General features: G+C 40.6%; 1 protein-coding gene and 1 pseudogene across 7 annotated transcripts in view; both read left to right on the top strand.

Moving 5' to 3' along the window:
* Positions 1 to 25906, top strand: part of KYAT1 (kynurenine aminotransferase 1) — a 59813-nt gene that overhangs the window by 844 nt on the left and 33063 nt on the right. Inside the window, exon 1 of one of the 7 annotated variants that reach the window (XM_036751169.1) lies at positions 2241 to 2343. The exons of 5 other annotated variants lie outside the window; for them this stretch is intronic. Coding sequence is in view for 1 of the 2 variants with exons in the window: in XM_036751166.1 (XP_036607061.1) it covers positions 2330 to 2343 (14 nt within the window). In the remaining variant the exon portion in view is untranslated. Of the gene's footprint in view, positions 1 to 2240; positions 2344 to 25906 lie in introns of those variants that run through there. One more of the 7 variants, XM_036751166.1, reaches the window with a different exon arrangement.
* LOC118841202 lies at positions 24322 to 24854 on the top strand (annotated as a pseudogene).

Genomic DNA, 25906 nt, shown 5'->3' with positions numbered 1-25906 from the left:
GAAGACCTGAGTTCAAATGTGACCTCAGATACTTACTAGATGTGTGACCCTGGGCAAGTCACTTAACCCTGTTTGCCTCAGTTTCCCCATCTGTAAAAATGAACTCGAGAAGGAAATGGCACACCACTCCAGTATCAAAGAAAACCCCAAGAGTGTGACTCGACTTAACTACAACAAAACGGGGTGGGGTTTGGTTGGGAGAATCATTAGGAATTTGGAGGAATCAAGATAGATGTTCTGTAGGACCCACCATCCTACCAGTTACCCAGATTCAAAACCTCTACTTCATCTTTAATTCACTCCCCACAGCCAGGCACTTGAAAGGTCCTGTTGATTCTCCCTAAACAACATCTCATTCATCCCTTTCATTCTTAACTCACAGGGTCACAATCCTAGTTCAGTTCTACATCACCGCTGCCTGGACTATTGCAATGCAACTGATCTCCCATACCTCATATCTCTCCCTTTTCAGATCTGTGCTCTGCACCACTGCCAAAGCGATATTCTTAAAGCACAGACCTGACCATGCTTCTTTAGAACTCAAGTCTCATCTCCTATCCAAGGCCATTCCTGATCATCCCCTTGGAATAGGTCATAAATGAATTATCAGAGATTAAAATTTACATTCCCTTTGGGCAGAGTACAATCAGGTAAGGGTGTGATACCCTATGTAGTGAGAGAAGAAAAAAAAGAAAGGAAAGAAAGAAGAAAAAAAGTTATGTTGCCCACCTGGAAGTTTAGTTCCTAGTAGGCAGGTTGTCTTTATTAATCCTTAATTACCGGATGGGCATTGCCTCAGTCACGCAGAGACCTGTTAAAGACCTTAGCTTAAAAAAGGCCAAGGTCCCCCACTGCATTCTGGGTCATCTCCAGTTGTCTTGATCCATATCTGACCACTGGACCTAGATGGCTCCGGAGGAGAAAGTGATTGGTCACTTTGCACAGCCCTCCCTCACTTCAATTCGATTCACTCTCATGTCATGGCATCACCTCGCTGATGTCACGGTCCTCTTCGAGAGCAAAGGACAAAACAGCAAAGCAGAAAATGAATCATCATCTCCATTTTACAGCCAGGTAAACTGAGGCTTAGAGAGATGGAGTGGACTTCCTCAGGGTTACAAAGCCCAAATCTCACACTATATTGGGATTACCTGAAGCATGGTCACACAGCTAATAAATCTCAGAGGCAGGATTGGAATCCAGGTCTCTCCAACTCCAAGTCCTTTATTCTTTCCAGCTCTTACTCAGGGTTTTCCCTTAGAGAACTTTCAGTTAAATACTAATATGTTTTTGTAAGAGGAGAGAGGGAGAGAATTGGGAATTCAAAATAAAAATGAATGCTAAAAAATGAAAATAAATCTCAAATAAGGACATAATGTAAAAAAAAAGAAGAAAACTTGGAAAACTTGACTTCAAATCCTGATAAGCACTTACTAGCTGTGTAACTGGGCATGTCACTTAACCTCTATCTCCCTCAGTTTCCTCGTCTGTACAATCAAAACTAATAATGGCACCTACTTCCAAGGGTTATTGTGAGGATGCAACGACGTAATATTTGTAAAGCCCTTTGCAAACCTTAAAGTGATACATAAATGCTAACTATTTTTGTTTTTGTTGAGACTGACATCATCATCATCATCATTCTTTTTTTCTAATGCTTTTAAAATTTTTTTATTCCATACTTTATTATTTAATGTTTTTTAGTTTTCAGCATTGATTTCCACAAGATTTTGAGTTATAAATTTTCTTCCCATTTCTACCCACCCCCCCACTCCAAGATGGCATATATACTGATTGCCCCGTTCCCCAGTCAGCCCTCCCTTCTGACCACTCCTCATCCCCCCCCATCCCTTTTCCCCTTACTTTCTTGTAGAGCAAGATAGATTTCTGTGCCCCATTGCCTGTATATCTTATTTCCCGGTTGCATCATCACTATCATTCTTAGTATGGTCCAAGATCTATTAAGCGGTAAAAGCAGAATTATCCTCCATGTCCCTTCTAGATTCCAGTCTAGCTTTCATCCCACGATACCAAGGTGCCATTTGAATTTTTCTCTGGTGATTATCTTTTTGGGGGTTGACAGATAACAACTGGTCTAGTGTAGACAGTTCTACATCGAGGCTTTTCCTGTGCTAAGCCTATGCCCAGAGCTTTGTTGATACAGAATCCTAATCAAAGTGACCAGTCTAGTAGAGATCAGGTGGGAGGACAGAGGCGGAGAAAAGAGAGATAAACACAGGAGAACTTCTGGCTGGACCTACTGTAATGACACAGCAAGGTTTGGGACTCTCCGAATAATTCCTTTGTTACTAAAGATTCTGCATTCCTGATGGCCGGCGTGTGGTACGTGCAGTTGAATTAGTAGTGGGATATGTAGGTTCTAGTGAATTTTAAATTTCATCAATATTTGTCTAAGGGTATGAGGATGTGTGAGAGCTTTTTCAAAACATTCGAAGGTCTGTCGTATGGAAGGAGGAATTAGATTTGAATGTCTCCTGGCATTTTCTGTCTCCCATGCCTGGAACGCTCTTCTTCCTCTGTTCTGACTACTGACCTCCCTAGCTTCTATTAAGTCCCAACTAAAATCCTACCTTCTACAAGAAGCCTTCCCTAACCTCTCTTTTAATGATTTCTTAATTATCCTGTATATAGCTTGCTTTTTATATATTTGTTTGCATGTTGTCTCCCCCATTCGATTTTAAACCCCTTGAGGGCAGCAACTGTCTTTTGCTTTTTTTTGTATCCCCAGTGCTTAGTACAGTACCTGGCACACAAGTAGGAGTTTAATAAATGTTTATTGATTGGTTGGTTGGTTGGTTGGTTGCTTGTCCTGACTCTAGGAGATAACACTAGAAGCAATGAGTGGAAGTTGAAGAATGACTTATTTCAACTTCACCTAAGAAAAGGCTTCTTAACCATTGGAGCTGTGAGATTTAAAGGGCAGCCTGACACGGTAAAATAGTGAGTTCTCTGTCACTGGATGTAATCAAGCAGATATTTATATTAGCTAAGTCATTCACCATTGACCATCATACAATGTTGCTGTTACTGTATACAATGTTCTCCCGGTTCTGCTCACATCAATTTGTGTCTTTCCAGGTTCTTCTGAAAACATTCTGCTCATCATACCTTATAGCATAATAATATTCCATAACAATCACATACCACAACTTGTTCAACTATTCCTCAATCGGTGCGCATCCCCTCAATTTCAATTCTTTGCTACCACAATTAAGAGCTGCTATAAATATTTTTGCACATGTAGGTCCTTTTCCCTTTTTTATGATCTCTTTGGGATACAGACCTAGTACTGGTGTTGCTGGGTCCAAGAGTATTCACAATTTTACAGCCTTTTGGGCATGGTTCCAAATTGTTTTCCAGAATGGTTAGATCAGTTCACAGCGCCACTAAATGTGCATTAGCGTCCCAATTTTCCCACATCCTCGCCAACATTTGTAATTTTCCTTTTCTGTCATATTCACCAAGCTGATATAGGTATGAAGTGGTACCTGAGAGTTGTTTTAATTTGCATTTCTCTAATCAATAATGATTTAAAGTATTTTTTCAAATAACCATACATAGCTTGGATTTCTTCATCTGAAAACTGCCTGTTGACATCCTTTGCCCATTTATCAATTGGTCAGTTTATCAATGACTTTTATTCTTATAAATTTGACTCTGTTCTTTATATATTTGAGAAATGAAGCTTTCATCAGAGAAACTTGTTGTAAGAATTCCCCACCCCACCCCACCCCCCGCCCCAGTTTTCTCTGCTTTCCTTCTAATCTTGGCTGCATTGGCTTAGTTTGTGCAGAACCTTTTTAATTTAATGTAATCAAAATTATTCATCCTGTATTGCTCTCAGTCTCTTGTTTGACCATAAATTCTTCCTTTATGCCTTATAGATCTGTCAGGTAAACTATTCCATGCTCCCCGAATTTACTTATGCTACTACTCTTTATATCTAAATCATGTACCCATTTTGACCTTATTTTGGTATACGGTGTGAGATGTTGGTCTAAACCTAGTTTTTGCCAAACTGCTTTTCAGTTTTCCTAGCAATTTTTGTCAAATAGTGAGTTCTTGTACCCAAAACTGGGATCTTTGTTTTTATCAAATACCAGATTACTATTGTCTTTACCTACTATATATTGTGTACCTAATCTATTCCACTGATCCATCACTCTATTTCTTAGCCAGTACCAGATTGTTTTGTTGATTACTGCTGTATTATACAGATCTGGTATGACTAGGCCGCTTCACTTTTTTTTTTTCGTTAATTCCCCTGATATGCTTGACCTTTTATTCTTACAGATGAATTTTATTTTTTCCAGCTCTAAATTTTTTTTTGGTAGTTTGATTGATATGGCACTGAATAAGTAAGTTAATTTAGGTAGAATTGTCATTTTTATTATAGTGGCTCAACCTACCCATGAGCAATTAATATTTTTTCAATTGTTCAAATCTGACTTTATTAGTGTGGAAAGTGTTTTATAATTCTGTTCATATAGTTCCTTGGTTTGTCTTGGAAAGTAGATTCCCAAATATTTTATATTGTCTAAAGTTATTTTAAACAGAATAGCTTCATCTCTTGCTGCTAGACTTTGTTGGTAATATATAGAAATGCTGATGATTTATGTGGTTTTATTTTGTATCTTGCAACTTTGCTAAAATTGCTGATTATTTCAACTAGTTATTTAGTCAATTCTCTAGTATTCTACAAGTATACCATCATATCATCTGCAAAGAGTGATAATTTTATTTCCTTATTGCCTATTCTAATTCTTTCAATTTCTCTTTCTTCTCTTATTTTTATACCTAATATTTATAGTACAATATTGAATTATAGTGGTAATAATGGACATCCTTGTGACAAGGTTTAGAGTTGGTAGAGCTGGTTCAGGTGTGAAAGAATTCACTTAGACAATTTTCTCCTAACTAAGGGGAGCTTTATTGACACAAAAGCAAGCAGGCTAGTCCTGGAAGAAGGACTAGCAATTTGCAGAGAGACAGGGGCTTCTTTTTATAAGGACAGGGAAAAATTTATGACCCAGGATGAGAGAGACAAGGAATTTTGTGGTCCAGGATAAGGGGGAAGTTTCTTGGTATGCCAGGATAAGGGAAAGAGACCTTAGGATGCCCTCAGGCTCAGGAGGGGCCTGTCAAGGTACGGAAAGAGCAACCCTTAATATTAACACTTAGGACACCTTTGAATCACATCACTTGTGTCCCCTGATCTTATTGGGAAGTCTTCTAGCTCATCCCCATTACAGATAATGCTTGCTGATGGTTTTAGATAAATATTTATCATTTTAAGAAAAGCTCCATTTATTCCCATGCTTTCCAGTGTTTTTAATAGGAATGAGTGTTGTATTTTGTCAAAAGCTTTTTCTGCATCTATTGAATAATCATGTGATTTTTGTTGGTTTCATTATGGTCAGTTATGCTGATAGTTTTCCTAATGTTGAACCAGCCCTGAATTTCTGGTATAAATCCCACCTCTTCATAGTGTATGATTTTTGTGAAGTGTTACTGTAATCTCCTTGTTAGTATTTTTTTAAAGATTTTGCATCAATATTCATTAGAAAAATTGGTCTATAGTTCTCTTTTTCTGTTTTGGTTCTTCCTGGTTTAGGTATCAGCACCATATTTGTGTGATAAAAGGAATTTGATAGGACTGGGAGGGAATTTTTATAGGGGAAAAACATTCCTAGGAGACATTTTATGTTAAGTTTCTCATGAGTGGTAGCATGTTTTAAACAATCCACTCATGTAATTTCCTTAAGGGTGAAACTTGTTTTGTTTTTTGTCTTTATATTCTTGGCGCCTAGCCCTTTTTTTTTAAAAACCTGATCTGTGATTTTGGTTTAAGAGGCTGCAGGAAGAAAGATTTCCTCTGTCTAGGCAGATTTGAACCATCTCTGTATTTTATAGAGTTACCTAGATCCAAGGTGTCAAATTGAAATAGAAACTGGGGGATACTAAATGGTGCATTAGAGTTCCTGAGGGCAGGGAGGAGACATATTGACTTAGAAAACCTTAGAAAATACTAACATTATGTTTTGTTGCATTTTTATTTATTTCGTTAGATGTTTTCTAATTAGATTTTGATCTGGGTAATCAGGAGTGGTTATAGGCAGCTTGTGGTGAGGTTGGCTTGTTGACACCTCTGACCTAGAGCATTGAGAGGTTAAGAGACTTGCTGGGGTCACCTTAATGAATGCTAGTTGAATTGTCTCCACCTTGTCTTGGTCTCTCCTATCTGTCTATTCTTATTCTCTATTCTTTTCCCGATCTACCACCAACAGTCTAATTCCTGAAGAAAGAATTCCGGTCTTGGAATCCTGAAGGTCAAACCTTGCCTCTGGCACTTATTAACTGTCTGAGTTCTATAAATATAAAGTTATCAAAGTCTTCATCTCCTACCTGTGCAACAATTGCCTTGTTCTAGTCCAACTTGCATAGGCCGTTAGGATTCATCTTCCCGACACATAACTCTAGTCATAAATTCCCACTGTCTATAGGATAAAGTTCAAACCCCTTAACATGACATTCAAGGTCCTCCACAGTCTGGTTCCAATCTACCTTTTCAGTCAGATCTCCTGTTATTCAAACAGACCTTATTCACCATCACTTGTACACACCTGGAACCTTCTTACCTCATGCCTATAGTTCATTTATGCTGTTCCCTCTGTCTGGAATGCCTTGCCCCTCCCTCAAATCATTGTCGATTGAAATTCTACCCACTTCCTCCAAGGGGCTTTTCTGGTCCACCTCTCTCCAGCTCCCCACCAGCAATCTTCCTAAATCCCAACAACATTTTGTTCTTCTGCACTTAGATTTTACTTTGTGTTTCAGTCGTTTTTGTCCATGTCTTTTCTCTTCCTAGACTATAAGCTCTTTGAGGGCAGAGACTTTATTCATCTTAGTATATTGTTCATTGCTTAGCATCATGGTCCATGACATATATCATGAGACATTTAATGTTAGTTGAATGAATGAATAAACAAATGAATGAATGAATTCAGGGATTGGTGGGTGGTTACAATTTTGTGTAAGGGATTTTTGTTACTGTAACATGGGCATGCATTAAGGAAGCTCTATAAACTGAATAGTCAGCTGGACCCTGGAGGAAGCTAGAGGAAGGAAGTGTTATCATGGTTGGAAGACTGCTGAGTGAGCTCAGAGGAAAAGCACGTCAGGAAAAACGTCTTTTTCCTGTAATAGCCAACACCAGCTGTGGCCTCCCCAGGCCATTTCTCCTGATCCCTAAGCTTTGGGCACCTGACCCTTTGCTGGAGGAGGGCAACCAGTATGGTGAGGGGATTCAAAATCATGTAATATGGAGATCAGCTGATCTGTTGAATGAATTGAAGATGTTTTAGCCTTGAGAAAATGCAAGGGTGATCTCTTCCTTCAAACACAGAATATAGCTTCAGAGGAATGTACATTCTTTGGAAACAGGGACTGGCGCAGTTTTGTCTTTGTATCTCCAGCACCTAGCACAGTGTCTGATGTCGTCTGACACAGTAGATAGTTTATTGAATGAGTATCTGAATGTCTGTCATGTGGAAGAAGAATCTTTAAAAATTTTTTTGGCTTGACCCCAGAGGGCAGAATGGGGAGAAATCAATGGATATTACAGATTTTGTTTAAATATAAGGACAGTCTTTCTAATAGACATCCAGTGATGGAACAGGTTGCCTTTGAGGTAGTGAGTTTCCCATTAACTACTAATTCCAAGCAGATGCTGAATGACCACCTGTTGGGAATACTGTAGAAAGAGAGCCTGGATTGGGTAGGAAGCTGGACATTAAAGGTTCCTTCTGGCTCAAAGATTCCTTGATTCTGTTCTCTAAGAGCAACTCAGGATAGATAGGATCTTAGAATGGTAGAGGAAGGAGACTCTTAGGGCATCTTGTGTAACTCCCTCATTTTTCAGATGGGAATGCCGAGGCCCAGAGAGGTTGAGTAATTTGACTAAAATCACACAGTAATACATGGCAGAAGTGGGGCTTGAACTCTTTCTACAACACCATTTTATTTCTTATTTTATATTTTGCCAGCCAGCCTAGCTGCCAAATATGACCTTCCATGATTGGAGCTTGGCAGAGAGGGGTAAAAGGAAGGTAAGGTAAGGGTGGTTCATAATATCATGGGATCATAGACCTAGAGCTGAAATAGACTTCAGATGCCATCTAGACCAACCCCTTCACTTTACAGATTGGGAAACCAAGGCAAACAGAGGTTAAATGACTTGTCCAGGGTCAAATAGCTAGTAAGTACCAGAGGCAGGATGTGAACCTAGGTCTTTCTCACTCCAAGTCTGACACTTAAGCAAAAGAGAGGTGAGTTTATTTTAAAAAATAATTTTGAACTAAAATTATTTTTAAAAATATTATTATTTAAGTATTATTAAAAATAAATTTGAATTCAGATCTTTGACTTTAGAAATGCTGTTTATATTTTACTGATTTACTTTTAGAAAATAATTCATTATAAATTTGTTACTAAATTTTCATACAATTAAACTTTCTTTACAACTGTTTTCTTTAACAATAAATAAATAAATAAAAATAAAATAAAGAAATAGTTTCACTTCATAAACTAAGTCCAGTGTTTTGGTTTCTAAACCTTTTCCTTTGCTTCAGAATTGATGCTTGTCTGATAGTGAAAGCAAAGATGACTGTCCAGTGGGGAAGCATTATAAAATCTAAAGCTACAGTTCACAGAATCAGACAATTGAGAGTTGGAAGGGACCTCGGTGGTTATCTAGTGCAATCCATATAGAAAAGGAACCCTCTCAATCCCATATCTAACAAGCGGTCATCCAGCCTCTCCTTGAATATCTAAAAGGACGGGAAACCTGCCCCTTCTCCAGGCAACCCCAACCACTTTTGAACAGCTCTCGTTGTTAGGAAGTTCCTCCTGGCATCAAGCCTCAGTTTCCCTCTTTGCACCATCCACCCCTTGCTCCTGGTTCTTCTCTTTGGGCCAACCAGAATGAGTCTAATCGCTTCTCCCCATGACAGCCATTGAATTGATCTCTGTCATGGACTCGAGGCCTTTCACCATCCTGATTTATCCTCCTCAGTATACTTTCTAGTTTATCAGCATCCTTCTTACACCGCTGTACATAACAGAACATAGTACTCTAGATGGGGGCTGAAGAGGGCCGAGTATATATATACTAGGACTAGGACCTCTCTGTTCCTGGAAAGTGCCCCTCTTGGTGCAGCCCAGGATACCAGTGAGTTTTTTGGCCGCCAGAGTGTACCACAGACTTTGATTTCTGTTGAGCTTGTTGTTGTTCAGTCTTTTTTCAGTTGTGTCTGACTCTCCATGACCTCATTTGGGGTTCTCTTGGCAAAGATATTGGAGTAGTTTGGTGTTTCCTTCTCTGGCTCATTTTACAGATGAGGAAACTGAGGCAGACAGGGTTAAGTGACAGAAGGCGAGTCTTACTGACTCCCGGCCTGGAACTCTATCCACTGCACCACCTAGCTGCCCTTCTGTTGAGCTTGCAGCCCAATAAAACCCTTCGTCAGATCTTTCTCAGAACAAACGATATCCACCCATGCTTTCCCCATCTTATATGCATGAAGTTGATATTTTTGTACCCAGCCCAAGACTTTACATTTAGCCCTATTGAATTTCATCCTGTTAGGTTTGGGCCGGTGCTCTATTGTAGAGAGTTTTGCAGAAGCAGCAGATGACACATGAAGGCCGGCAAATAACACAGAAAAAATTTAGGAACTCAGAAATGCATACATATATGTATAGTATTATGTAACATTAACCCAAATTTCACACTAAGGTATTGTAAATACCCCATAAAAGAAAAAGGAAAAAATTCAGACTTCTCTATACAGTAGGGCCAAAAAAATTTACTCAGATTTTCCAGATCCCAGGGGTGCCGTGCCCCTAAACCCCGTGATGTGGAAGGGATAACTGTCTTCTGGCACAACCTGTTCTTGATGAAGCCATGGTGCCTCTCTGCTTCCCTCTTTTAGGGACTCACTTCAACTGGCTCCTTAATGACATGTTCTAGAATTTTTCTACTAGTCTTAGTCAAACTGACTGGTTTATAGTTAGTTTAGAGATTCCTCTCTTCCCTTTTTTTTTTTAATCAGGACTTTCTTCATTCTCGTGCACTCTCCTGTTTTCCGTGGTATTTCACATATCAGTAAAAGTGTCTTAGCAGTCCCTGTTCTTTCAGCACCAGAAGATATGGTTTATCTGGGTCAGGTGACTTGAATTCATCATGGATTAAAGGTGTGCTGTTTCTATCTCTCTTGACTTACTCATCTAGAATGTCAACTCCCTGTTAGTCATTTTTATCTTGTCACTTCTAGCATAAAGGTCATTCTCCTTTGCAGAGAAAATAGAAATAAAATAAGGATTGGGCAGCTCTGCCTTCTCTCAGCTATCATTATCCCATCTGCCCCAAGCAAAGGTCTGATCCATTCTCTGATTCTCACTCCCCCCACCTATACAGGCTCTGACTTCAGTCTCACAACTTATACTGACTAACAGGCTGGATCCTTCAGAGAGCACCTGGCTAGATCCCCACCCCACCCCCAACACCACTTTAGAATTCCAGGGATAACTCAAGGGATTATGAGGTTTTTCTAATGCTACTGCTCATGAGTCCCCATCCTGTGTGTCTCTCCACCACCACTACCATTGATCAGCTAGTCACTACCTGCTCAATATCATCTAAACAGTGATCGGTGCCCCAATATAATTTTGACCAGGTCATAGCTTGACAACATCATTGATAGCCAGTTAACATCAATTTGCTTTTACACAGGGATATTTACTGAAAAACTACAGTAAGCACCAAAGTAGGGAAACAGACCTTGAACTGAAGTCTGCTCTCCCCTCTCCACCTTAGTCACTCTATCATGAACCATGGGCTCACACTGAAAAACGTTGCTATATCACCTCCCTCCCACCAAGTTCACTTTTGGGCTCATTATGGCCAATGGAAAGCTTGTTCTCTTGCTTGCAGGGCCTAATGTCTTGGTGACCAGAGCAATTTGCTACTGGGCTGGGTCAAACAGGTCATTCCTCAGCGCTGATTTCTCACTGAGCTTGACTATGTAAGCTTATAAGGTAATAAACCTAGTTTGTTCCATCTCCTGTACACATTCTGGGAAAGAATGAAACACAACAAAGACAGAAAAGCAGCAGCGCCATGGAGGGCCCAAGGCCCTTCTACTCAAAGCCCCACAAAAGTTCTTCCTCCTCATTCAAAAACCATCAAGAAAAGAGAGAGATCAAAGTCCTCTGTTGAAGCTGTTTGTAGACACCCTCAGTTCTGGTCAGAAGCCAAATAAAAGGCTTTTGGTCACATTCAGTAAGCCAAAAGAACCAGTGTTAGACTATCTACATGTGTTTTAAAGGAGAGGGTGGGACCTTTCCATTATATGTTTTCTGAAGCAGATTCACTGATCTGGCATTTGGGCATTCAACAGACAGAATGCACGTTGTACATTTTTAGAGAACTGGGATCCTCTTGATCAATCCCCCATTAAATGTGCATTTCTTTGAAAAATCTAAATTAGCTGATGAATTTCCTGTGCATACACATCAATCTCTTCGGACAAATCTCATTTTGCTACCTCAATGGAATCATTTTCTTTTGTACCTTCAGAATTTCATTCTTGAGCACCTCTTGTCCCTCCTAGGCTGATTTTGCTTGAAGCATTTTAATCTGCGATGCCACCTATCTTTGCTATGAATCCTCTGAAACTTGCTTTCCACAAATCTTGAATGCATGTCGTACCATGCTAATTTCCTTTCCTCTATCACAAACTTTAAGATGGAATGGTCATTTCTCCCTAATGTTCCCATTGTATTCATCCTAGCAACTTCTTCCTTCCTTTTAGTATCAGATCTAGAATAACATGTCAAGAAATTATTTGTTGCTCTGGTTTTTTTGGTGGGGGGGAGGGAGAGAGAGAAAGAGGTGGGGGGGAGAGAGAGAGAGATCCAAAAGATGTCTGGATTTAATTACCACTATTTTGGTAATGATAATAGCACATGTTTATATTATTGTGTTTTCTTAGGGAAAGCTAGTGCTGAAATTCACAAATTTCATAAAAGACAAATTCAGTTTTAAATGCTATAGAATGGTTTTCTGCACTGACTGGGTAGGAGATGGGGCCACTTGGCCTCTAAGGTCAGAGCCTGGCTCTGATAGTCTATACTGTCAGGTCTCTTTCAGTGTTAATATTCCATGTTATAATTCTGTTCTAGCTCTGACATTCTACATTTTAAGGTCTCTCACACTGCTAATGCTCTGTGTTTTGTTGTCAGTTACCTTTAATTTAATTCAATGGATATCCATTAGGTGCTTACTATGTATAAGGTCCTATTCCAGGTGCTTAGAGATACTTTGATGGCTCCATGAGTTCCTCAGTGTGAATATTCCTTTCACTGATGCTGATTGCAGCCCAACTATACTTGCTCATCCTGTATGATTTTGGTCTCTGTCTATAAATCCTGGGGTATGAGGGTAGAGGTGCCTGGAGGATAAGTCCATCTATCCGACATGCTTTCCTCTATATCTCTTGACATGACATGTTGGATCAGTGGATTCTGTGCGGTCCATTTGTTAGCCCTTGCTCTCACTCCATGACCAATCTACCTCCTTTTCTTGTCATAACTCTGCTTCTTCTGTCATTATTTTTCTCTTGCATGATTCTTTATTGGTAATAAGCTCTAGCCTTTTCTTACCCACCACATATTCTTCCACTGTCCTTTGAGTACCTGAAACTTTCATTCTTTTGGAGACTGTGATATTTCATGACTCATATCCAGACAGCACTACCTGAAGCATACTGATATTCAGAAGATGGGCACCAGCAGAGAAGGAATCAGAGGCAAGCAGGACAGCTTTGAAAGTCACATGCTGAACTTACTTAAAAAGAAAAGCCGCTACATGCTAGGTTTGCGGTTTCATGTATAATCCTTCTTTTCTGTTCTACTGTTTATATGAATATACTGACTTTATTGCGTGATGCTTAAGTTTAGAACAAAAAAAGAATTACAGGAAAATAAAAAGGGGGCCGGGGGTCATTGTTTTAGGGAGCAACTTGGGATCATGAAGAGCCCTGAACCATTTCCCGAATACAATCTAAATGTTTGATATGGATAATCAGAGGGCCATTGATCTTGTTTATATCTTCCAAAGAATTTTGTATGATTTCAAAATATGCGCGGGAGACACCTTGCTTTAAAGGCAGGATTTTCCTGTACTAGATTTAGTGCTTTATCATGAACAAACGATGAACATAGTGGGATCTTATATTCTCTGCATAGTTCAGTCATTTGTATGACTGAAAAAATGTTTTCTACAAAATATTATTTGCAAATGCCTGCCCATTCACCTCTCCAACAATGCAATTAGTATATGTATAGCTTTTTCTTTTATGTATTTTATAGGCCTGGAAATTTAGGGATATATTCTTATCACCTTTTCTGTAAAAAAAAAAAACAACAATATTTATTGATTTGTTTTTAATGTTCAACATCTACTTCTACATGATTTTGAATTCTAAGTTTTCTCCCCTTCCCTTTGCCCTCCCCTCCCCAAGATGGCGTGCAATCTGATATAGGTTATATGTATCCATCTTATTAAACATATTTCCACATTAGTCGTGTTGTAAAAAAGAATTAGAACCCAAAGAAAAACACGAGAAAGAAGAAACAAAAAAAGAGAGAGAGAGAGAAAATAGTGTGCTTCGACCTGCATTCAGATTCTATCACTTCTTTCTCTGGATGTGGATAACATTTTCCATCATGAGTCCTTTGGAGTTGTCTTGGATCATTGTATTGCTGAGAGGAGTTAAGTCTATCAAAGTTGATCATCATACAATGTTGCTGTTACTGTATGCCCCTTTTTTAATAATGAGGTCTATGGGTTTTGTTTTGTTTTTTAAGAGTTTGCTGTCCTCCCCCCATTCAGATATCTTGGGCACTATCACAATTGGTGTCTTCAGAACGTGCATCCTTTGTGTATACTCGTTTTTCTTGCTGTAACCAGAATGGCCTTTGTTTTCTTTGAGTGACTCACGGGCCCAAACTCCATTAGATGTTAACCTAATCCATGTGGATGTGAACCTCCCAGGGTCCTAAGGGGAGGGGCCTACTCAAGAACCTATGGCATACAATACCAGAGCTCAGACTCTGGTGATTCAGATGATGTTTGATGATGTCTGAAGCCCTATAAGAAGGGAGGACAGAGCCATTTGTGCGGGGTTCTGGAGATGGTGTTGATGAGGAGACTCTGGGCAGCTGTAGCTAAGGAGCCCTCCAGCTTGTAAACCTGGATGCTGAAACTTTGTTGAACTCTGGTAAGTATGTGTTGGGATTTGAATCAGACAAAGTCTGTTGATGTCTGTAATTTGTTTGCATTTTGTTTTGAAGTTCAGGGTGCTGGCTTTTTCCCCTGAACTAACTGAATGATATTTGAATGCTGAATTAAAAGTAAACTTGTCAACCCCTTCACCTTGCTTTCCTTAATTAAGCAGATCAGAAGAATCTGTGCTGTTGGCAGCTTTCTGGGTGCTGGCTGTGGGTGGATCTTATACCCCCACAGAAGCTGCTAGCCAGATTGTTGAAACACTTGCCTTTCTTAAAATGCCATTTTGCACACTGTTGTTGAGTACCTTGGAGATTATGGTGTTAAGGGTCCAAAGGGGAGAAAAGAGTTTGTTACCAAAAAAAATCGATACATCTGCTCCATTTTTTTTTTTTGGTCCTCTTGTTGTCCTCCAGTTTTATCATTAAATGCTCTAGGGATGTTTTGGCTTAATTGGACCCTTTGCCAAAACTTTCTATAAACGGATTTATTCTTCACTGCTTTTCCATTTTATGAGACAACAGAGATGCTGCTGCTCATATTTTCTCCTAATATCCTTCCCCATAAGATTTTACAAATGAGTTTACATTTTAAACTGATGTTGTGCTCTGGAATGCTGTTCTCTTCACTTAGCAAGAAGATCTAATGTTGGCCAACTGAGGAGGTTTCTAGACTCTTTTGTTCTCCAGCATTTATTAGGTGCTCATTGTATGCCAGGGGCTCAAATAGTGATTCCAAAAAATGAAGCAGTCTGTACTATAAAGTCAATAAATCAATAAACATTTAGTTTTTTTTTGTTTTGTTGGGGGGGGTTGGAGGGAGGAAGGCAGAGCAATTGGGGTTAAGTGACTTGCCCAAGGTCACACAGCTAGTAAGTGTGTCAAGTGTCTGAAGCTGGATTTGAACTCAGGTCCTCCTGACTCCAGGGCTGGTACTGGACTCACTGTGCCGCCTCACTACCCCTAACATTTACTTTTTTATTAAAATTTTGGGAGGGTTTTAATTAGCCAAAACTTGCTTTCTTGTCCTTCCAGCCTATACCTCTGCCCCCCACCTCCCAATTGAGAACACAAGAAATACAAAGGCCGTTATACATTGTTGTTATCGTTCAGTTGTTCAGTTGTGTCCGACTCTTTGTTACCCCATGTACCATAGCCCACCAGGCCCTTCCATCTTCTATTATCTCTTGAAGTCTGTCCAAAATGATGTTTGTCGTTTCCATGATACTATCTATCTCATCTTTTGCAATCCCCTTTCCTTTTGCCTTCAGTGTTCTCCCAAAATCAGAATCTTTTCCAATAAGTTCCATCTTCTCACTATGTGGCCAAAATATTTAAGGTTCAGTTTCAGTATCTGACATTTCATCAAATAGCCCAAGTTATTTCTTTAAGTTTTGACTGATTTGATCTCTTTGCTGTCCAGGGGACTCTCAAAAGTCTTCTCCAGCACCACAGTTCTAGAGCATTGGTTCTTCAATGCTCAGCTTTCCTTATAATCCAACTCTCACAGCCATATATCACTACTGGAAAAACCCATAGCTTTGTCTACATGCACCTTTGTCAGCAAGGTGGTGTCTCTGCTTTTTAGTATGCTTTCCAGGTTTGCCATAGCTTGCCTTCCAAGGAGAAAGTATCTTTTAATGTCGTGGCTCCTGTTACCATCTGCAGTGATCTTTGAGCCCATGAATATAAAATCTGACACTACTTGCATTTCCTCTCCTACAGTTTGCCAGGAAGTGGTCTTATTTTTTTTTTTATTATTCCAGCTTTTACACCCTCCTTTTTCACTCTTATCAAGAGCTTCTTAATTCCTCTTCACTTTTTGCCATCAGAGTGATACCAATTATACATTTATAGTCAATCAAAACAAATTCTTCATTGGCTATATCCAAAAATAATTTGTCTTACTCTGTATTGAGCCCTTCAGCTCTCCATCAGGAAGTAGGTAGCATGTTTTATTATTAGGCCTCTAGAATTGTGTTTGGTCATTATGTTGATGAGTTCAGTACAATAATATTCCATCACATTCATATACCGTAACTTGTTCATCCATTTCCCAGTCTATCCTTCCTCAAATTTCTATTCTTTGTCACCTTAAAAAGAGCTATAACTATTTTTGTACACCCTTAGAGTTTGTTTTGGTTAGGATTAATCTTTCCCCTAATCTACCCTCCCTCTAATTCCCTCTTCCCATTTTCCTCTTTCCCTCCTTTTTCCCTGTTGAGTGAAATGTATCTCTTTATCCATCTGTAAGTTTGTATGTATTCGTCCTTATTTTAATCAGTTCAGATAGGAATGTGGTTCAGCTGTCAGCCACTCCTTCCCACTCCTTCCTTCTTTCTTGTTTGTATAAAAGTCTACCTGTGTACCTTGACCATGTGAGATAATTTTCTCCAACCTTCTTTTTCCTTCCCCTTGCCCCACTCCTAACATATTCCTCTACCCCTCTCTTTACATTCCTTTCTTAAGATCATCAGAACAAAACAGAATCATTTATAGGCCTTGTCTCATTGGACATGCTTTATGAACCCTGATGATTATAAGGATCAGAGGGGACACATGTATCATCTCCCTTTATTTGAATGCAATCAATTGATCCTCATTTAGTCCTCTGTCATTATTCATTCATGTTTACCTTTTAACATTTCTTTTCATTCCTATGTTTGAACTTCAGCATTTTTCTGCAGCTCCGGTCTTTTCATCAAGAATGCTTAGAAGTTCTCTATTTCATTAAAGATTCATTTTTTCCCTTCAGCATTATTCTCAGTTTTTCTGAGAAAGTTATGCTTGGCTGTAAGCCCATCTCCTTTGCATTCTGGAATATTGTATTCCAAGTTTTCCACTCCTTTATAGTGATGGCTGCTAAATCATATGTGATCCTGACTGGTTCTTTGGTACTAAATTCTATCTTTCTGATGCTCGCAGCATTTTTTTCTTTGACCTGGAATCTCTGGAGTTGGGCTAAGATATTCGGAATTTTCACTTTGGGGTTTCTTTCAGGGTAGATTTTTTTTTCTATTTCCACTTTACTGTCTGGTTCTAAGAGATCTGGGCCATTTTATTTTAAAATTTCTTGAAATAGGATGTCTAGACTCTATTTTAGATATGTTATTCAGATAGTCCAATGATTCTTTAATTTTTTCTCCTTGATCAGTTTTCTAGGGCGGTTGCTTTTTGCTATAGGAGACCTTATATTTTCTTCCGTTTTTTTTTTCCAATCTTTTGACATTGTTTAAATATTTCTTGTTGTTGTATGGAGTCATTGGCTTCTATTTGGTTCAGCAAATGTTCAGGGAGTTTGTCATTGGGCAAGGTTTCTATCTCTTCTGCCAAATTGTTATTTAACATCATTGTGACTGTCTGTTTGTATAAATGGAAACACACTTGTCAGCGATAGTGGGGAGGAGGGAGATGTGTATCCCTCCATAATATGGTTGCCCCTAGTGCCCTGAGAGAGTTTAAATGTAGCCACATGGTAATGGTCCATCTCTGGGACACTGAGGCCTACCAGCATAAGGTCAGGTGGGGAGGGGTTCCTCCCTATACAGGGGTTACACACTGTGATTCATCAGGGTCTTACCACCCTGATTGGAGGGGGCCATGTCCAGTTATCCTGATGTGTATCTTGCCACTGGGCCTATGTGGCTCCAAAATAGAAAGTGAGGCTGGTGACTTTGCATAACCCTCCCTCATGTAAATCCAATTCACTTGCAAGTCACAGCATCACCTTCCTGATGTCATGGTCCTCTTTAAGAATGAAGGACAAACAGCAACAATTTTTTCCAGTTCTTTCTTCCATATATATATATATATATATACACACACACACACACACATATATATATATATATACACACATACATACACATACATACATATACACATAGATATATACATACATATACATTCACTTATATATATTCATAAACATATATAAACATATATATGCATATTCCCTTCAACTACCCTAATACTGAGGTCTCATGAATCATACACATCATCTTTCCATGTAGGAATGTAAACAAAACAGTTCAACTTTAGTAAGTTCCTTGCAATTTCTTTTTCTTGTTCTTTTTCTTGATTACCTTTTCATGCTTCTCTTGATTCTTCTGTTTGAAAGTCAAATTTTCTATTCAGTTCTGGTCTTTTCACTGAGAAAGCTTGAAAGTCCTCTATTTTATTGAAAATCCATATTTTGCCTTGGAACATAATACTCAGTTTTGCTGGGTAGGTGATTCTAGGTTTTAATCCTAGCTCCATTGACCTCCGGAATATCGCATTCCAAGCCCTTCGATCTCTTAATGTAGAAGCTGCCAGATCTTGGGTTATTCTGATTGGGTTTCCACAATACTCAAATTGTTTCTTTCTGGCTGCTTGCAATATTTTCTCCTTGATCTGGCAGCTCTGGAATTTGGCGACAATATTCCTAGGAGTTTTCTTTTTGGGATCTATTTGAGGAGGCGATCGATGGATTCTTTCAATTTCTATTTTGCCCTGTGGCTCTAGAATATCAGGGCAATTCTCCTTGATAATTTCTTGAAAGATGGTATCTAGGCTCTTTTTTTGATCATGGCTTTCAGGTAGTCCAATAATTTTTAAATTATCTCTCCTGGATCTATTTTCCAGGTCAGTGGTTTTTCCAAGGAGATATTTCACATTGTCTTCCATTTTTTCATTCCTTTGTTTCTGTTTTATAATATCCTGATTTCTCATAAAGTCACTAGCTTCCACTTGTTCCAATCTAATTTTTAAAGTAGTATTTTCTTCAGTGGTCTTTTGGACTTCCTTTTCCATTTGGCTAATTCTGCCTTTCAAGGCATTCTTCTCCTCATTGGCTTTTTGGAGCTCTTTTGCCATTTGAGTTAGTCTGTTTTTTAAGGTGTTGTTTTCTTCAGTGTATTTTTCAGTATTTTTTGGGGTTTCCTTTAGCAAGTCATTGACTTGTTTTTCATGGTTTTCTCGCATCCTTCTCATTTCTCTTCCCAATTTTTCCTCTACTTCTCTAACTTGCCTTTCCAAATCCTTTTTGAGCTCTTCCATGGCCTGGGACCAGTTCATGTTTTTCTTGGAGGCTTTTGATGTAGGCTCTTGCACTTTATTGACTTCTTCAGGCTGTATGTTTTGGTCTTCTTTGTCAGCAAAGAAAGAATGCAAAGTCTGAGACTGAATCTTGGTGCGTTTTCGCTGCCTGGCCATATTCCCAGCCAACTAACTTGACCTTTGAGTTTTTCAGTGGGGTATGACTGCTTGTAGACTACAGAGTTCTATGTTCCACGTTTGGGGGGGAGGTGCCAGCTCTGCCACACCAGCACTGCTCCTTCCCCAACCCCCAACCCGAACTGGGCTTAGATCTTCCGCAGGCTGTGCACCCCTGCTCTGATCCGCCACTTAATTCCTCCCACCAGGTGGGCCTGGAGCCGGAAGTAACAACAGCCGTAGCTGCTGCCCACCTCCGCTGCCCCCGGGGCTGGAAGCCAAACCGCGAACTCCTTCTACTCCCACAGCTTTTCGCACTAACCTTCTCCGCAGTCTTTGGTGTTTGTGGGTCGAGGGGTCTGGTAACTGCCGCAGCTCACTGATCCAGGGCGCTAGGGCCCCCTCCGCCCAGCTTCTGGTCTAGATGTTCCAAGCCGCTCAGGCTGGGCTCTGCTCCACTCAGTTCCCAGCTCCCAGCTCCGACCTCCGTGTGGGATAGACCTCACCCAGAGACCATCCAGGCTGTCCTGGGCTGGAGCCCTGCTTCCCTCTGCTGTTCTGTGGGTTCTGCCGTTCTAGAATTGGTTCAGAGCCATTTTTTATAGGTTTTAGAGGGGCTTGGTACGGAGCTCACTCCAGTCCCTGCTTACCAGCCGCCATCTTGGCTCCAACCCCTTCCCAGTTCTTTCTTCCATAACTGTCATTTCTTTTCTAATTTTTTTTTTCCTTAAGTATTCTTATTCCATTAACAAAAACATTTTCAACTCTTTTTTTTTTAAATTCTTGCTTTGTCTCCTCCAGTAATTCTAACTGATTTTTTTTTTCTTAAGCTGTATTTTTCTCTACGGCTTTGCTTGTAGATGTTTTAGAGTCATTCACCTAATCTGTGTTTGTGTATTAAGCCTTCCCTCACACCATAGAAGCTCTGTATAGTGGGATTCTTTTTTGTTTGCTCATTCTTCCAGCCTATTTCTTGATTTCAGACTTGATGTTAGGGCTGGTCTCTGCCACTCCTCTGGTAGGAAGGTCTGGGCTAGTCCTGTTGCTGCTTTTCTGGGGTATTGAATATTCTTCCAGGATTTCAGGGACAGGCTGGAGACATTCAGTGCTCCCAAAGTGATCTGATCCAAGGCAAAATCTGATTGCTGCTACATCTTCTACCATACACATCCTTTTCCCCACCCCATGTCTGAGCTCTGCAAATTCCTGACCTGGGTTTGGGTCTAAGCAAGAATAAACTGCTCCTAGACTCAGTCCCTATCAGCCAGCTAGAAAATCCTATTGGTTTGGAGTGGCAAAATTGTAGGCTTCTCCTGGTCTGGAATTCTGGCCTTAGTTATTCCTTTGCAGACTGGGCTAGATGCTAGAAGAAAGACCCTGGTCTGACTCATACCACTGCTGCAAACTTCTAAACTTCCCTTATCTATACACAGCCCATAGCCTCCCTTTTCAGTATGCCCTAGGTCTATGACTCAGAGCTGGGTCATGGACATCAAAACTGCCAGCTCATACCTGTCCCCATCAATGTGCCCCACTATGGGCCTGGGGGTGCACCCTCTGGTCCTGGGCTCTGCATATCCTTGTGCACACCTCTCCCTGGGTGCTGGATGGCCCTCACATGGCCAGACCTGGTTCCCTGTGTCCTTGGACCACCTCTCTTTCTATCCTGAGCTAGGCTGGACAAATGACTCACTGACTTTTTCCTGGATTTTCCCTTCTGGATTCATTCTGGTGCATTTTCTAGACATGTCTGGAGGAATTTTTGGAGGGGAGCTCACTAGTCCGCTTCCTGTCATACCCCCATCTTGAACAGTATTAAGCAGTAATTATGTGCCCAAAACTGCTAAATGCTGGGGATAATACAAGGAAAGGCAAAACCAGTTTGTCCTCAAGGACCTCACATTCTAATGAGGCAGATAACGTGTAAATAACTAGCTGCCAACAAAATATATGCAGAGTAGTGGAAAGAATTTTTACAACCAGTGTCTCTGATCAAGTCCTCATTTCTAAAATACATGGAGCACTGAGTCAAATTTATAACAATACAAGTCATTCCCCAATTGATCAATGGTCAAAGGATATAAACAGGCAGTTTTCAGAGAAAGAAATTAAAGCTATCTATAGTCACATGAAAAATGCTCTAAATCACTGTTTGATTAGCGAAGTACAAATCAAATGAACTCTGAGGTACCACATCACACCTATCAGATTGGCTAACATGACAAAACAGGAAAATTATAAATGCTGGAAAAGACCATGGGATAATTGGAACACTAATGCATTGTTGGTGGAGTTGTGAACTGATCCAATCATTCAGGAGAGCAATTTGGAACTGTGTCCAAAGGGCTATAAAAATGTGTATACTGTTTGATCCAGCAATACCACTTCTAGGTCTTTATCCCAAAGAGATCATACAAATGGAAAAAAGACCCATGTATACAAAAATATTTATAGCAGCTCTTTTTGTGGTGGCAAAGAATTGGAAATTGAGGGGATATCAATCAGTTGGGGAATGGCTGCACAGATTGTGGTATATGAATGTAATGGAATACTATTGTGCTATAAGAAATGAGGAGCAAGTGGAAAAACCTGGGAAGACTTATATGAACTGATGCTGAGTGAAGTGAGCAGAGCCAGGAGAACACTGTACACAATAACAGCCACATTGTGCAATGACTTACTTTGATACTTTGCTAAGAAGAGATATGAAAAGATCTAAGACAACTCCAAAAGACTCATTATGGAAAATGCTGTCCACATCTAGAAAAAGAACTATGGAGTCTGAATGCAGAGCGAAACATACTCTTTGCTCTTTCTCTCTTTTTTTTTTTTGTTCTTTCTTGTGGTTTCTCCCATTGGTTCTAATTCTTTACAACATGACTAATGTGAAAACAGATTTAACATGAATGTATATGTAGCACCTATATAAAATCACATACTGTTTTCGGGTGGGGGGAGGGGAGAGATGGGGAGAAAATTTGGAACTCAAAATCTTATGGAAGTGAATGTTGGAAACTAAAAATAAATACATTTAATTTTTTAAAAAGATATGTAGAGTAGATGGAAGGTAGTCTCAGAGAGGAAAACTCTAGCAGTTGAGAGGATTGGGAAAAGCCTCCTGTTAGGAGGGGAACTTGAGCTGAGCCTTGGAGTAAAACAGGAAAACTGAGATTCAGAAGTGAGGAGGGAGAACATTCCAGGTATGGACAGCCAGTGTAAAGACACCAAGATGGGAAATAGAGTGTTGTGCGTGCAGAACTAGGAACTAGGCCAGCATGGCCAAACAGAAGACTTTATTTGATGCTGGAGAGCGTCATGAGGGCTCACTGAATAGTGGGATGATATGATCCAATGTTATGGTTTAGAAGAATCACCTTCGAAGGAAGAAAGGATGGATTGGAGAGGGAAGAGATATGAGGGAAGGGGACCAAATGGGAAGCCGCTTCAGCAGTCCAGGCAAGAGGTGATAAGGGCCTGAATTAGGGTCATGATTGTGTGACTGTAGAGTCACACAATCTTTCCAAGTGCAGAGCACACTCTGTTGCATTCACCCCACTCTCCCAGTCATCTCAGTCTGGTTTCTGGATGTCTTGAAGGAAGATGGGGCCACCGCATTGGTTTCAGAGTTTCATCAGCTTCCCAGCATGTCCCCTCTCCTTGTGGGATTGGTATAGGAAATACTTGGCAAAGTTCTTCAAAGCCACATCATCTCCGTCAAAGTAGTAAGACATGGACAGGTAGACGTAGGAGGCGTAGACCTGTGGGTGGACCGCTGCCTCCGAGTCCTGGTGGTAGTTCTGCCGGGCCTGAGAGGGGCATGAGGAGTGATTCCAACTGGAGAGGAGTGATTCAGTGAAGGTAAACAAACAAGATTTGAATATCTGGGGTGAGTTTGAGTAATAAGTCCAGGATAACACGAGGTTGTGAGCCTGTGTGATAGGAGTGATGGCGGGTGCCCTTGACAATAACAGAGAAGTAATAGTTTTAGGATAAAAGATAATGAATTTTGTTTTGGACATGTCAAATTTGAGACATCTAGTTTTAAAACATCCAAAAGGCAATTGGTGACTGGGGTTCAGGAGACAGAATAAGGCTGTATATAAAAATCTGGGAATCATTAGCAGGGATGATCATTGAACCCATAGGAGCTGGTGAAATCACTAACCAAGATAGTATAGTTGGGAATTCTTAGCCTTTTTTGTGTCATGGGCCCAGCTGGCAATCTGATGAAACACTATGGACCCCTTCTCAGAATAATGTTCTTAAATATATAAGATAAAATACATAGGATTATAAAGGAAACCAATTATATTGAAATACAATTATCAAAATTAAAAATGTTAATGGGCCCCCCGCTAAGAACTGGTAAGGTCATTAGATTTGTCAACGAGGAGATCATGGCGGAGGGGGAAGGATACAGGGGGAATCTAATCTTGGCCGTGCAAAAATGGAAGCTGTCAGTAAAGATCTATTTTTACCGAAAGGGACATTGGTCACTTTAGAGCAAGTAGTTTCAGGTGAACAGTGAGCTCAGAGGCCACATTATGGCGTTTAGAAGAGAGTGAGAGGGGCTGAAGCGCAGGGGAGGGGGGTCGCTGCGGTTTCTTGCTTTCAACACAGCTTTAACGGAACCCGCGGCTCGATTCCCGTCCGGAGCCGCCTTCAATCACCTCTCCACCTTCACCTCCATTAACCAACACTTGCAGCAGCCGGCTGCGGCCGCCGGCCGCAACCTCCGGCTACTCGATCTCCGCAGCCATGACCACCTCGTGCCCCTCTCAGGTGTAGCACAGCTACCACCAGGACTTGGAGGCCGCCGTCAACCGGCAGGTCAGCCTGGAGCTCTCCGCCTCCTACGTCCACCTGTCCACGGTGTACTTCTTTGACGGAGATGATGTGGCGTTGAAGAACTTTGCCAAGTATTTCTTACACCAATCCCACGAGGGGAGGGAGCATGCCGAGAAGCTGATGAAACTCTAAAACCAACGCGGTGGCCCGATCTTCCTGCAAGACATCAAGAAACCGGACCGAGGTGACTGGGAGAGTGGGCTGAATGCAATGGAGTGTGCTCTGCACTTGAAAAAAATGCCAATTAGTCTTTTCTGGAATTGTCCAAGCTGGCAACTCACAAGAATGACCCCTATTTATGTGATTTCATCAAAACCCACTACCTGGACGAACAAGTAAAGTCCATCAAACAACTGGGTGATGACGTAACCAACCTGCAGGCTTGGTGGAATATCTTTTTGACCAGGGTACCCTTGGAGACCAAGAATACTGAGAGCTAAACTGCACCTGGCTTCCCCCACACCTGGGAACTGTGGGCGTGACTCTTGCTGTTTTTCAGGGCATGCATATTTTGGTTATCTGACCTTTTCATAATCTGTACCCAAAAACTCCCACCATTTGCACCCCAATAAAGTGACTTGGTACTGATGGAGAAAAGGTGGGGGGGGGGTGAAGAGAGTGACAGGAGAGGAAGTGGAAGCATCTAGTCTAAGAATTTCTTCCAGAAGTATAGGCAAGAAGGATAGGAGAGATAAAGGATGACATAGCCAGTGGAGATTATCAGATGAGGAAGGAGTGTTTTTGGAGACATCCTTTGTAGGCAAGGAAGGAGCTTACGTTGTATCTGGGGAGATAACATGAACAGAATGAATGAATGAAAGAAAAAGCATTTATAAATTCTTTCTCTGTACAAAGCACTCTGCTAAGGGCTGGCAATACAAGTAGAAAATTGCAAGATATTTCCTGCTCTCAGGAAGCTCACATTTCAATAGGGGGAGAGAGCACAGATAAGTCCCAGCTGCAAGTCAAATGGGGTTTCTTAAGGTACAGCGCCAAAGCAGCTGGTCATGCATCTTCTTTAATGTCATTCACATTGATAAAATTAAATATCTGATGTTAAACCATTTGAAAATACTGAGAACTTTGGTGGCAAGAATTTGCTTTTCTGGTACTTCAATACCTGTGGCTATTGAGGGCTGAGTGGTTTCAGCACACGCACAGGCAATGGACAGATCCTGTCACTTTTACGAGGGTCTCTATCCAGAACCTTGCTGCCCCAGCAAGGTTGGCTTGTTCTTCTAACATTGGCAGTTGGTCAGCAGTTAGGTGGTGAGCCCTCTTCCATAAGTTTGCACCCTTGGATGAAGGCTGTGGAGACCTGGTTGGGTAGAGCAGGTTGGGAAGGAGGGAGAAGGGTTGCTACCAAACTGACAGGTCTTGGTCTTACCTGCCTATCTGCAGTGCTTGACTGGTAGTTGATGTTGGTAGTTGTAGCTTAGGCAGGCCCCTTCTGTACAAAGAATGTTCCCCTCAGTGATGGCTGTGGAGACTG

This window comes from Trichosurus vulpecula, chromosome 3 (genome assembly GCF_011100635.1).
Source record: "Trichosurus vulpecula isolate mTriVul1 chromosome 3, mTriVul1.pri, whole genome shotgun sequence".
In the NCBI taxonomy this organism is placed as follows: domain Eukaryota; kingdom Metazoa; phylum Chordata; class Mammalia; order Diprotodontia; family Phalangeridae; genus Trichosurus; species Trichosurus vulpecula.
Note: the sequence above shows the minus strand (reverse complement) of the source record. Positions and strands in the feature narration are given on the sequence as shown.